This window comes from Mirounga leonina, unplaced genomic scaffold (assembly GCF_011800145.1).
Source record: "Mirounga leonina isolate KUSES-001 unplaced genomic scaffold, KU_Mleo_1.0 Mir_151, whole genome shotgun sequence".
Lineage (NCBI taxonomy): Eukaryota > Metazoa > Chordata > Mammalia > Carnivora > Phocidae > Mirounga > Mirounga leonina.
In genome coordinates, this window is record NW_023270377.1 from 33,683,414 (window position 1) to 33,696,364 (window position 12,951).

Sequence of the window (12,951 nt, forward strand, 5' to 3'; positions counted from 1 at the left end):
GTTAAAGAACTTCTTTAAGTGGAAAAGAAAAAGCCGTAATTAGAAGAAAGTTATGAATAAGAAGTAAAATAAGATGATGTATACAAAAAACATAGAGGAGGGAGTAAAAAAGAAGTTCTTTTAAAATGAGTTCCAACTGGGGCACCTGGGTGTCTCAGTCACCTGGGCAGCCAATTCTTGATTTTGGCTTGGGTCATGATCTCGGGGTCCTGGGATTGAGCCCCACATGGGGCTCCATGCTCAGTGGGGAGCCTGCTTCAGGATTCTCTTTCCCTCTGCCCCTCCCCCCACTTGCTCACTTTCTCTTTCTAAAATGAATAAATTTAAAAACAAAATGTGTTCCAACTTAAGTGACCATCACATTATTATAGATGGCTATATACTTAGGATTCTATAGATAAACCTCCTGGTAACCACAAACACAAAACCTGTAACAGATACACAAAAAGTGAAGAGAGAGAAAGCCAAGCATAACACTAAAGAAAATCATCAATTACAAGGGAGAAAGAGAAGAAAGGAACAGAGAAGAACTACATAAACAACCAGAAACTAAATAACAGTGAGTACATACCTATCAGTAATTATTTTAAATGTAAATGGTCTAAATGCACCAATCAATAAACTTAGGGTGGCGGAACAGATAAAACACAAGACCCAACTATATGCTGCCTACAAGAGACTCACTTCACACCTAAAGACACATACAAAATGAAGGAGCAGAAATGAAAAAAGATATTCCATGCAAATGGAAGCACAAAAAAAAAAAAAAAAAAGCCAAGGTAGCAACACTTACATCAGACAAAACAGACTTTAAAACAAAGACTAACAAGGGACAAAGAAGGGCATTACATAATGATAAAGGATCAATGCAAAAAGAAGATATACCAATTATAAATATCTATGCACCCAACATCAGAGCACCTAAATACATAAAGCAAATATTAACAGACAAAGGGAAAATTTGACAGTAATACCATTATAGTAGGGAACTTTAACACCCACTTACATCAATGGATAAATCATCCAGGCAGAAAATCCATAATGAAACAGTATCTTTGCATGACACATTAGTCCAGATGGGCCTAACAGATATACATTGAACATTCCATCCCAAAAAAAACAGAATACACCTTCTTTTCAAGTGTACATGGAAGATTATCCAGGATAAATCACGTTAGGCCCCAAAACAAGTCTCAATATTTTTTTTTAAAGATTTTATTTATTTGACAGAGAGAGCGAGAGAGAGCACAAGCAGGGAGAGCAATAGAAGGAGAGGGAGAAACAGACTCCTCGCCAAGCAGGGAGCCCAATGTGGGGCTCAATCCCAGGACCCTGGGATCATGACGTAAGCTAAAGGCAGATGCTTAACTATCTGAGCCACCCAGCTGCCCCGAAGTCTCTAAATTTAAGAATGAAAATGAATCATGCATCTTTTCAGACCACAAGGCATGAAACTAGTAATCAACCACAAGAAAAAAACCACAAATATGTGAAAGCTAAAAAATCAATGGGTCAACAAAGAAATCAAAGTAGAAATAAAAAAATACAGAGAGACAAAAGGAAATGAAAAAAGTCCACAATGGTCCAAAATCTGAGACTCAGCAAAAGCAGTTCTACGGAAAATTTACAGTGATACAGGCCTACCTCAAGAAACAAGAAACATCTGAAGTAAACAATCTAACCTTACACTTAAAGGAATTAGAAAAAGAACAAAACCCAAGGTCAGTAGAAGGAAGGAAACAAAAGAGCAGAGAAATAAATGAAAAAGACTAAAAAAAAACCCCCAAAAACCCAACAATAGAAAATATCAGTGAAACCAAGAGTCATTTCTTTGAAAAGATAAACAAAATTGATAAACCTTTGGCCAGACTCAAGAAAAACAGAGAGGACCCAAATTTAAAAAATCAGAAATGAGAGAAGTAACTACTGACACAACAGAAATACAAAGGATGAGAGACTACTTCGAAAAATTACATGCCCACAAACTGAACAACGCAGAAGAAATGGATAAACTCTTGGAAATACACAATCTTCCAAAACTGAATCAGGAATAAATAGAAAATCTGAACAGACTGATTACTAGTAATCAAACTGAATTGATAATCAAAAAACTCCCAACAAATACAAGTCTAGATGAATTTACGGGTGAATTCTACAAGAGTTAATATTTATTCTCCTCAAACTATTCCAAAAAATAGAAGAGAAGGAAATCTTCCAAATACATTCTACAAGGCCAGCATTACCCCAATTCCAAAATCAGACAAAGACACTCCCAAACTACAGGCCAATATCCCCAGTGAACATAGATGCAAAAATCCTCCACAAAATATTAGCCAACCACATTCAACAATACATTCACCACGATCAAGTAGCATTTATTCTAGGGATGCAAGGATGCTTTGATAGTCATAAAATCAATGTAATACACCACGTTAACAAAGCGAAGGATAAAAATCATACAGTCATCTCAATAGGTGCAGAAAAAGCACTGGACAAAATTCAACATCTGTTCAACAAAGTGGGTTTAGAGGAAACATTCCTCAACATAATAAAGGCCATATATGGAAAAACTCCCAGCTAACATCATACTCAATGATGAAAAACTGAGAGCTTTTCCTCTAAGCTCAGGAATAAGACAAGAATGCCCACTCTTGCCACCAGAAGTCCTAGTCATAGCAATCAAACAAGAAATAGATATCCAAATTGATAAGGAAGAAATAAAACTATTTGTAGGTGACATAATAGTATACATAAAAAACCCCAAGACTCCATCAAAAAACCATTAAAAGTAATAAATTCAATAATGTTGCAAAATACAAAATTAATATATAGAAATCTGTTACATTTTTATACACTAATAATGAAGTAGCAGAAAGAGAAATTAAGGAAACAATTCCATTTACAATTGCACCAAAAATAATAAAATAGCAATAAACTTAACCAAGGAGGTGAAAGTCCTGTATTCTGAAAACTATAAAACACTGATACAAGAAATTGAAGATGACACAAATGGAAAGATAATCCATTATCATGGATTTGATAATGGAATATTAAAATGTCCATACTACCAAAAGCAATCTACAGATTCAATGCAATCCCTATCAAAATACCAACAGCATTTTTCATGATACTAGAACAAATAATACTCAAATTTGTATGGAATCATAAAACACTCTGAAAAGCCAAAGCAATCTTGAGAAAGAACAAAGCTGGAGGCATCACACTTCTTGATTTCAAGATGTACCACAAAGGTTTAATAATCAAAACAGCACGGTACTGGCACAAAAAGAGACACATAGATCAATGGAACCGAATAGAGCCCCGAAATAAACCCACATTTATATATGGTCAATTAATCTTCAACAAAGGAAGCAAGAATATGCAATGGGAAGAAGTCTGCTCAACAAATGATGCTGGGAAAACTGGACAGCTACATGCAAAAGAATGAAACTGGACCCCTATCCTACCACCATACACAAAAATAAACTCAAGATGGATTAAAAACTTAAATGTGAGACCTGAAACCATAAACTCCTAAAAGAAAACATAGACAATAATTTCTCTTACACTGAACTTAACAATACTTTTCTAGATAGGTCTCCTGAGGCCATGTAAACACAAGCAAAAACTGGAACGACACCAAAATAAAAAGCTTTTGCACAGGGACATCTGGGTGGCTCAGTCAGTTAGGCGTCTGCCTTTGGCTCAAGTCATGATCCTGGAGTCCTGGATTGAGCCCCACGTTGGGCTCCCTGCTCAGCAGGGAGTCTGACTCTCCCTTTGCCCCTCACCCCGACTGCGCTCGCTCTCTTGCTCTCTCTCAAAAAAATAAAATCTTAATTACAAACAAAAAAAACCTTTTGCACAGCAAAGGAAACCATTGACAAAATGAAGAGGCAATTTACTGGAAGGGGAATAGATATTTGCAATGATAAATCCAAAAACAGGTTAACATCCAAAATATATTAAGAACTTATACAACTCAACACTAAAAACAAAAAACAAATAATCCGATTTAAATGGGCAGAAAACCTGAACATTTTTTCAAAGACATACAGACGGCCAAAAGACATGTGAAGAGATACTCAACATCACTCATCATCAGAGAAATGCAAATCAAAAACCACAAGGAGGTATCATTCACACCTGTCAGAAAGGATGAAATCAAAAAGACAAGAAATAACAAATGCTGGCAAGATGTGGAGAAAAAGGAACCTTCACGTACTGTTGGTGGGAATGCAAACTGGTGCAGCCACTGTGGAAACCAGTATGGAGGTTCCTCAACAAATTAAAAATAGAATACCATATGACCCAGTAACCCCACTACTATTTACACAAAGAAAATAAACACACAAACTTGAAAAGACATATACACCCCTATGTTTACTGCAGCATTATTTACAACAGCCAAGCTAAGGAAGCAACATAAATGCACATCAATAGATAAATGGAGAAAGATGTGGTAAGTATACATAATGAAACATTTACTCTGCCACAAAAAAAGGAGATCTTGCCATTTGCAACAACATGGATGGACCTAGAGGGTATTATGCTAGGTGAAATAAGTCACAGAGAAAGACAGATACCATAATGAGGAATCATACATGGAATCTAAAATAACAAAAGAAATAAATAAAAAGGAGAGCCCTAAATACAGAGAACAGATGGTTGCCAGAGGAGAGGGGAAATGGGCCAAATATGTGAAGGGGAGTAGGAGACACGTCCAGTTACAGAATGAGTAAGTCACGGGGACAAAAGGCACAGCACAGGGAAAATGGTTAATGGTATTGTAATGGTGTTGTATAGTGACAGATTGGTAGGCACACTTAGTGAGCATAGCAGCATCTACAGACTTGTTGAACACCTGAAACTAATATGACATTGTATGTTAAGTATACTTCAATTAAAAAATAAATGAAACAGGGGCACCAGGGTGGCACAGGTGGTTAAGCGTCCAACTCTTGGTTTCAACTCAGGTTGTGATCTTAGGGTCATGAGATCAAGCCCTACATCAGGCTCCGCGCTCAGCGCAGCGTCTGCTTGGGATTGTCTCTCCCTCTCCCTCTGCCCCTCCCGCGCCCCCCCCCCCCACACCCACGTGCGTGCTTGCTCTCTCTCCAAAATAAAGATATAAATCTTTAAAAAATTAAATCAATCAATCAATCAATAACATAAAAATGTTGTTTGAAAGAAAAAAATCAAAAAAGCAGCTTTGGGGTTGGATCAGAAGTCAAATCCCATCTCTGCCACCCATTTTCTTTGGAAACTAACTTCCATGAGTTGTTTGGGGACTAAGTTACCTATTTGTCTGAACCTGTAATATAATGGAACAAAAATACCTCCCACATAATTAACAGCTAGCATGTACTATATTCAATGTATGCCAGTCACTGTGCCCTGTCACATGAATTAGACTAACTTGATGAGTAAGGTTTTCTTATTGTTACTGCAGTTTTTACAGATGAGACTACCATGACACAGAGGTGTTCACTGACTCGTCAAAGTCATGCAGCAAATAGGACAGACAAATTTGAACCCAAGGCATTCAGAATCCACACTCAGAACAAGTATGCCCCACTCACTGCCTTTGCAGTGGGAATTCACATACTTAAGAAGTTCAGTACACTGCTAGGCTCACTGCAGGACAAATGGTCTGTTCACTTCCTTTGTTCCCCCAAATACTGGGAAAAGCCAAAGGACAAGGCAGTGGCTATAAGACTCAAACTGCAGTGGGTCACTTTGCACCTCATTATAAAATATCACCAGTATTGTAAAATATAACATTTGCATTGTTAATTGGAGCAATAACAATTTCCAGCTCTCTTCTTGGCCCATGGTAGGACTGCATTTCATGCCCTGACTTGTACTGGCAATGTGATTAATTCTGGACATGAGTTAAACAGAAAATGTATCATTTCCAGGCTGGAATACTTAATTGATGCTTTAAGACCCTCCTAACTCTCCCTCTGCAACAGAAATCAGTCTACAGTGAGGAGACTTCTGCTGCTGACTTGAAATGAACACCAAATATGAGAGAGATATAAATCTTGTTTGAGCCAATAAGATGTATACCACAGCATAACCTAGCCCACCCTGATTGATAAAATAAACCAGTCATCTCCCATGAGCTAACATGTTTCCTGTCACTTATATGAATATATAACCAAGAGCTTCAACTTTTGCCCAAACGCTACATAATACTACATTAGTAGATACACCGGACAAATAAACAGTACATATTTACCTAAGGTCCTTCCTACCCCAAGAGCAAGGCGAACATGAGATAGTTTAAGGTGCCTTTTGATTCGCTCAATCATGGTTGCCAAGGAAACAGATTCATCCAGTGTGCATAACCGTCCCATTCCAGTATGTAGAAGCAGAGGCTGAGGAGAAACAGAAGTTAGAAAAACTATCCATCTTCATCCTAGAAAACAAACAGCAAATGATGAGAATAAAACATGCACACTGAGCTTACTATAGCCAGCACCAGGCTAAAGTCTCGATATGCAAACCTGACAAAAATATTCTCTGACTTCTACGAGCTCAGTCTTCTGGAAAGGCAGATCTTTAGATAACTAATCATAATAAAAGTGTTTAAATACAAGAGAGGTGCTATTTTATGGAAGCACAAGGAAACCACAAAATAAATGAGCTGGTACTTGGCGTGGGGGTACTTGGAGGAAGTGCAATCAAAGGGGTTCTTTTTGTTGTTGTTGTTGTTTTTTAAGATTTATTTGTCAGAAAGAGAGAGAACATAAGCAGGGGGAGCGACAGGCAGAGGGAGAAGCAGGCTCCCCGCTGAGCAAGGAGCCCAATGTGGGGCTCGATCCCAGCACCCTGGGATCATGACCTAAGCCGAGGGCAGATGCTTAACTGACTGAGCTACCCAGGCTCCTGGAATCAAAGGTTTTACAGAGACTTGGGTCTCCCAGATCAGAAAAAAGGTTAAAAAAAAAAAAAAAGGAGTGATGGTAAGTGCAGTGTAGTAGGAAAGGGATAGGGTGAAATGTGGAAAGGCATGAGCTCAGGGTGGATCTAAGAACAGACACTCTAGCTGGTGTGCAGAGCAAGGGCTAGGGACAGAAGGTATGGCCAGTCATGAAGGGCTTTGTACACTGTGCCAGAAAGCATGGACTGTCTCTTTTAAGTGCCCACTAGGGAGACTACTCATCTCCCAGGTGACGAAAGATGAGAGTTTCAACTACTACGATGACAAAGCAAATAGAGAAGAGACAGTTTCGATTTGGGGACAGATCAGCAGGGCTGGGATTTATGAGAGGCAAGGCAGAGTTGTGGAATCTTGGAAAATAAGGTAGGTGATGATGCCACCAATGAAACAGAAAAAATATTTAAAGGGGTGATGTAGGGGCGCCTGGGCGGCTCCATCGGTTAAGCATCTAACTCTTGACTTCGGCTCAGGTCATGATCTTAGGGTGGAGCTTGCTTAAGATTCTCTCTCCCCCCCTCTCTCTGCCCCTCCCCCCAACCCCTGCTCTCACGGGTGTGCATGTTCTCTCTAAAAAATAAATAAATAAAAATAAAGGGGTGATATAGGGTATAAGGTCAGTATTTGTATATATTGAAGTACTTGTGGGATCTATTAGGAGGAAAATGTCCAGAGTCCCTGGAAATACGAGTTTAACTTTTTACCTTAAGAAAGCATTCTGAGCCAGAAAAGTCAAGATATAGGAATCATTATACAAATGGTGGCCAATTGTTAAAGGAGCAAATAAAATGGTCCAGGCAGAGGGTATAAAAGAGATAGAATCTATAACCTGTAACGGAGTCTCTAACCCTAAAAAGAACTGCTATGTAATACTAGGTGTCAACTACACTTCAATAAAAACAGAATCTTTAGGGGCGCCTGGGTGGCTCAGTCGGTTAAGCATCTGCCTTCAGCTCAGGTCATGATCCTGGAGTCCTGGGATTGAGCCCTGCATCCGGCTCCCTGCTCAGTGGGGAGTCTGCTTCTCCCTCTGCCCCTCTCCCTGCTTGTTTTCTCTCTCAACTAAATTTTTTTTTAAATCTTAAAAAAAACAAACAGAATCTTTAAAATTATTTTTTATTTTTATTTTTTTTGAGAGAGAGAATACATGTGAGCTTGGGGGGAAGCGGAGTCTTGAGCAGGATCCACACCCAGCGTGGAGGCCCACTTCATGACCCACCTCATGAGATCATGACCTGAACCAAAATCAAGAGACGGACACTTAATGGACTGAGCCACCCAAGTACCCCAAAACCAGAACTTTTTTTTTTTTTAAAGTACGGCACCACTATGACCTGAATATGTCTGCCCCACACAAATGGATACGTTGAAATCCTAACCCCCAAAGGTGATGGTATCAGGAGGTGGAGCCCTTGGGGGGTACCTAAGTCATGAGTGGGGAGCCCACATGACTGGGATTCGCTTATAAAATAGGCTCAAAGATATCGCTAGTCCTTCCTTTTATGTGAGGACACAGAGAGAAGGCGCCACTGATGAACCAGGAAGTGGGCCCTCACCAGATACCACTCCCAATCTGTTGGTACCATTACCTTGGACTTCCCAGCCTCCCGAACTGTGAGAAATACATTTCTGTTCTTCAAAAGCTATCCACATAGAGCCCAGATATGTTATAGCAGCCCGAAGAGACTAAACATCTATCAACACTTTTCCACTCCTGGAACGTCTCCCTTTCTCAATATATTTTTCAGGGTATTTTATGCACTCAACACCATCTTGTACTTCTTTAAGTAAAGTTAATAGCCTGTCAATCTAACAATTTACAAATAAATCTGTCAAACAAAAATGCACAGTAATATATTTTTATTACCTTCTCCAGTGACAGAATTTCGGTCTTCTGATAGAACTGTCTGCTCTGGGAAAGAAAAGCCACCACCTGTATCAAAGCCTCCTGACTACAATTCAGACTAATCCGTGTTTGTTCTTCACCATCAGTCCTATTAAAAAAAAAAAAATCACTTGCTCCTTTAGGATAAATGTAAGTGAAATGTATTTCATTTTTCGTAAAGATTTTATTTATTTGAAAGAGAGAGAAAGCGAGCATGTGCTCACAAGAGAAGGGGCAGGGCGGGAGGGAGAGAGAATCCCAAGTAGACTTTGTGCTGAGTTTGGACCTCACTGCCGCGAGGCTCAATCTCACAACCCTAAGATCTTGACCTGAGCTGAAACCAAGAGTCAGGTGCTTAACCAGACACTTAACTGACTGAGCCACCCAGGTGCCCTTTGAATCGTATTTTAAACAATCCAGTTTACAACCTCCTGAAATAGAGATTAGATTACATGAAATTTAGGATTCAATCCCAAACCAAACTATTCTCTAGAATAATATTCCTCAAACTTCAGCATGCATCAAAATCTCCTTATAGATTTTTTTTAAAAAGATTTATTTGAGAGAGAGCGAGCATGAGCGGGAGGGGCAGAGGAAGAGGGAAAGAGAATGTCAAGCAGGCTCTGCGTTCAGTGTAGATCCCAACACAGGGCTTGATCTCATGACCCTGATATCACAACCTGAACGGAAACCAAGAGTCAGATGCTTAGCCCCACTGCACAACCCAAGCACCACAAAATCTCCTTGTAGACTTATTAAAACACAGATTGCTGAGCTTTACCACCAGAGTTTCAGATTCAGTAGGTCTAGGTGGGGATCTGAGAATTTACCTTTCTAACAAGCTGCAGGTGATGCTGAGGTTGCTGACGCAGGGACCTCACTTTGAAACCACTGTTATAGAACTATTCTTTTTTTTTTTTTTGGACAGAGAGCACAGAGCAGGGGAAACAGCAGAGGGAGAGGGAGAAGCAGACTCTCCGCTGAGCAGGGAGGCCGATGCGGGGCTCAATTCTAGGACCCTGGAATCATGACCTGAGCCAAAGGCAGATGCTTAACCTACTGAGCTACGCAGGGGCCCTGTTATAGAACTATTCTAAATCCCAGGTGTGTATCAGCAATCTGCTAGCTTCTTAAAATGATAGCTGCTGGACCCTTCTACAGATCCAGTGAAACAGAACTTCTGCGAATGGGAGTAGGGCAAACTGAATTTTTTAAAGCCCTACAGAAGTTAACTTTCAAATATCACTGAATACAAGGATCTCTGGGACAGATTTTCAGGCAAACCCAATTCTAATTACATAGATCTAGGATGAAAAGCCAAAAATGTGCATTTTTCATAAGCATCCCATTAACAATGATGTAGGGGGTCCTTGAGTCACCCTCTGAAAAGCAATGCCCTAGAGCCTCTCCAGAAAGATTGGCATCAGGAAAGTTTTGTATTTAACCATAAACTCTAACTATAATCATAGAGTTCTAGAACTAAAAGACACCTTAAAAGAATCTGGAGTTGTTGTCAACCCTGGAATCATCTGTGGAGCTTTGAAAAGAAAAACTGCCTGGACCCCAATCTAATGGTAAAGCCCAGATATTACCTGTAATAGGGAAAAACTAAAACCAAATGTGCATCAGTTTAAAAAAAAAAAAAAAAAAAAGCTCATCAGTTAGGAAGAAGAATGCTTAAAGAAACCCAGTACATCTAAAGTAAGAAACACTACACAGCAGGTAAAGAGATCTTCTATAACTATATGGGATGATCTCTAAGACACCCTGGTAAATAAAAAAAGGCAAATGCAGCATACCATTTAATTAAGGGGAAAAAAAAAACTATGCATTTCTTCATATCCCTGTATACGTATGAAAAGATACCCACTTCTCCAAAAACAGGGAAAAGATGATTGGCATTGAAGATCCTGGAACTGAGTAAAAGGAACAAGGAGGACTTTCATATTGTTTGAAATTCTCATGCTTTATTTCTATCATTTTCTTTTAATTTCAGTATTTACACAGTATTTCAATATGGTAAAAGACCACCATGACTGGAATCTATAAAGTCCTATAATTTCTCTTGAGATTCTTTAAATTCCTCAACACTATTAGAAAACATTTGCAATTTAATTATAAGGTGTCTACACTTAAAAACCTCTCATAAGGGGCACCTGGGTGGCTCAGTTGTTTAAGCGTCTGCATTCGGCTCAGGTCATGATCTCATGGTCCTGGGATCGAGCCCCACGTTGGGCTCCCTGCTCAGCAAGGAGTCTGCTTCTCCCCCTCGCTCTGCCACTCTTCCCTGCTTGTGTGTGTGCACGCTCTCTCTCAAATAAAGAAATTAAATCTTTTTTTTTTAAAGATTTTATTTATTTATTTGAGAGAGAATGAGAGACAGCACGAGAGGGAGGAGGGTGAGAGGGAGAAGTAAACTCCCCGTTGAGCAGGGAGCCCGATGTGGGACTCGATCCCGGGACTCCAGGATCATGACCTGAGCTGAAGGCAGTCGCTTAACCAACTGAGCCACCCAGGCGCCCAAGAAATTAAATCTTTAAAAAAAAAAAAACCACTCATGAAAGAATCACTTTCTGTTGTAGCCTGATACAGATTTCCACTTTATTAAAATCATTATATTTATCTTTGTTTTTTAAACAATTATTAAGTTACAGCTTTGTGTAACTTGTCTTTTAACATGTTTCAAAAGGCATTAGGATAAATTAGCTTCAAAGGAAATCATCTATGAGACACCATTTTGGTATCTCTGCCCTAATAAATGATTGGCCTTATAAGAGGCACCTGAATGGTTTTTTTTTTCCCCTTTAAAGTACTTGGGAGGACGTGGAGAAAAGGGGGAACCCTCTTACACTGTTGTTGGGAATGCAAACGGTACAGCCACTCTGGAAAATAGTATGGAGGTTCCTCAAAAATTTAAAAATAGAACTCCCCTATGACCCAGCAATTACACTACTAGGTATTTATCCAAAGGATACAAACATAGTGATTGGAAGGGGCACATGCACCCAATGTTTATAGCAGCAATGTCCACAATAGCCAAACTATGGAAAAAGCCTAAATGTCCATCAACAGATAGATGGATAAAGAAAACATGCTATGCATATACAATGGAATATTACTCAGCCATCAAAAACAATGAACTCTTGCCATTTGCAACGATGTAGATGGAACTAGAGCATTATGCTAAGCGAAATAAGTCAGAGAAAGACAAATACTGTTATGATTTCACTCATATGTGGGATTTTAGAAACAAAACAGATGAACAAAGGGGAAGGGAAGGAAAAATAAAATAGGATGAAAACAGAGAGGGAGGCAAACCATAAGAGACTCTTAATTCTAGGGAACAAACTGCGTGTTGCTGGAGGGGAGTTCGGTGGCGGGATGGGCATTAAGGAGGGCGCTTGATGTAATGAGTACTGGGTGTTAAATACAACTGATGAATCACTAAATTCTACCCCTGAAACTAATAATACAGTATATGTTAACTAAATTGAATTTAAATAAAAAATAAATTTTATTTATTTTTAAAGATTTTATTTATTTGACAGAGAGAGAGCACAAGCAGGGGGAGCGGGATAGGGAGAAGCAGGCTCCCCGCTGAGCAGGGAGCCCGACGTGGGGCTCGATCCCAGGACCCTGTAATCATGACCTGAGCCAAAGGCATATGCTTAACCGACTCAGCCACCCAGGTGCCCAAAAATAAAATTTAGAAAGTGCTTGGGAGGGGCGCCTGGGTGGCTCAGTCGTTAAGCGTCTGTCTGCCTTCGGCTCAGGTCAGGATCCCAGGGTCCTGGGATCGAGCCCCGCATCGGACTCCCTGCTCAGCGGGAAGCCTGCTTCTCCCTTTCCCGCTCCCCCTCCTGCTTGTGTTCCCTCTTTCGCTATCTCTGTCAAATAAATAAAATCTTAAAAAAATAAAAATAGGGCGCCTGGGTGGCTCAGTTGGTTAAGCGACTGCCTTCGGCTCAGGTCATGATCCTGGAGTCCCGGGATCGAGTCCCGCATCGGGCTCCCTGCTCGGCAGGGAGTCTGCTTCTCCCTCTGACCCTCCTCCCTCTCATGCTGTCTCTCATTCTCACTCTCAAATAAATAAAATCTTTAAAAAATAAAATAAAATAAA

General features: G+C 39.9%; 1 protein-coding gene across 7 annotated transcripts in view; it reads right to left on the reverse strand.

Moving 5' to 3' along the window:
* The window catches only part of NIF3L1 (NGG1 interacting factor 3 like 1), a 43,269-nt gene that overhangs the window by 10,028 nt on the left and 20,290 nt on the right, over nucleotides 1–12,951 (reverse strand). For 6 of the 7 annotated variants that reach the window (XM_035007422.1, XM_035007421.1, XM_035007420.1 and 3 more), the window contains exons 4-5: nucleotides 8,814–8,940; nucleotides 6,245–6,383 (exon numbers count right to left, since the gene is read on the reverse strand). In XM_035007422.1, the coding sequence (XP_034863313.1) occupies nucleotides 6,245–6,383; nucleotides 8,814–8,940 (266 nt within the window). The remainder of the gene's footprint in view (nucleotides 1–6,244; nucleotides 6,384–8,813; nucleotides 8,941–12,951) is intronic. The other variant, XM_035007424.1, reaches the window with a different exon arrangement.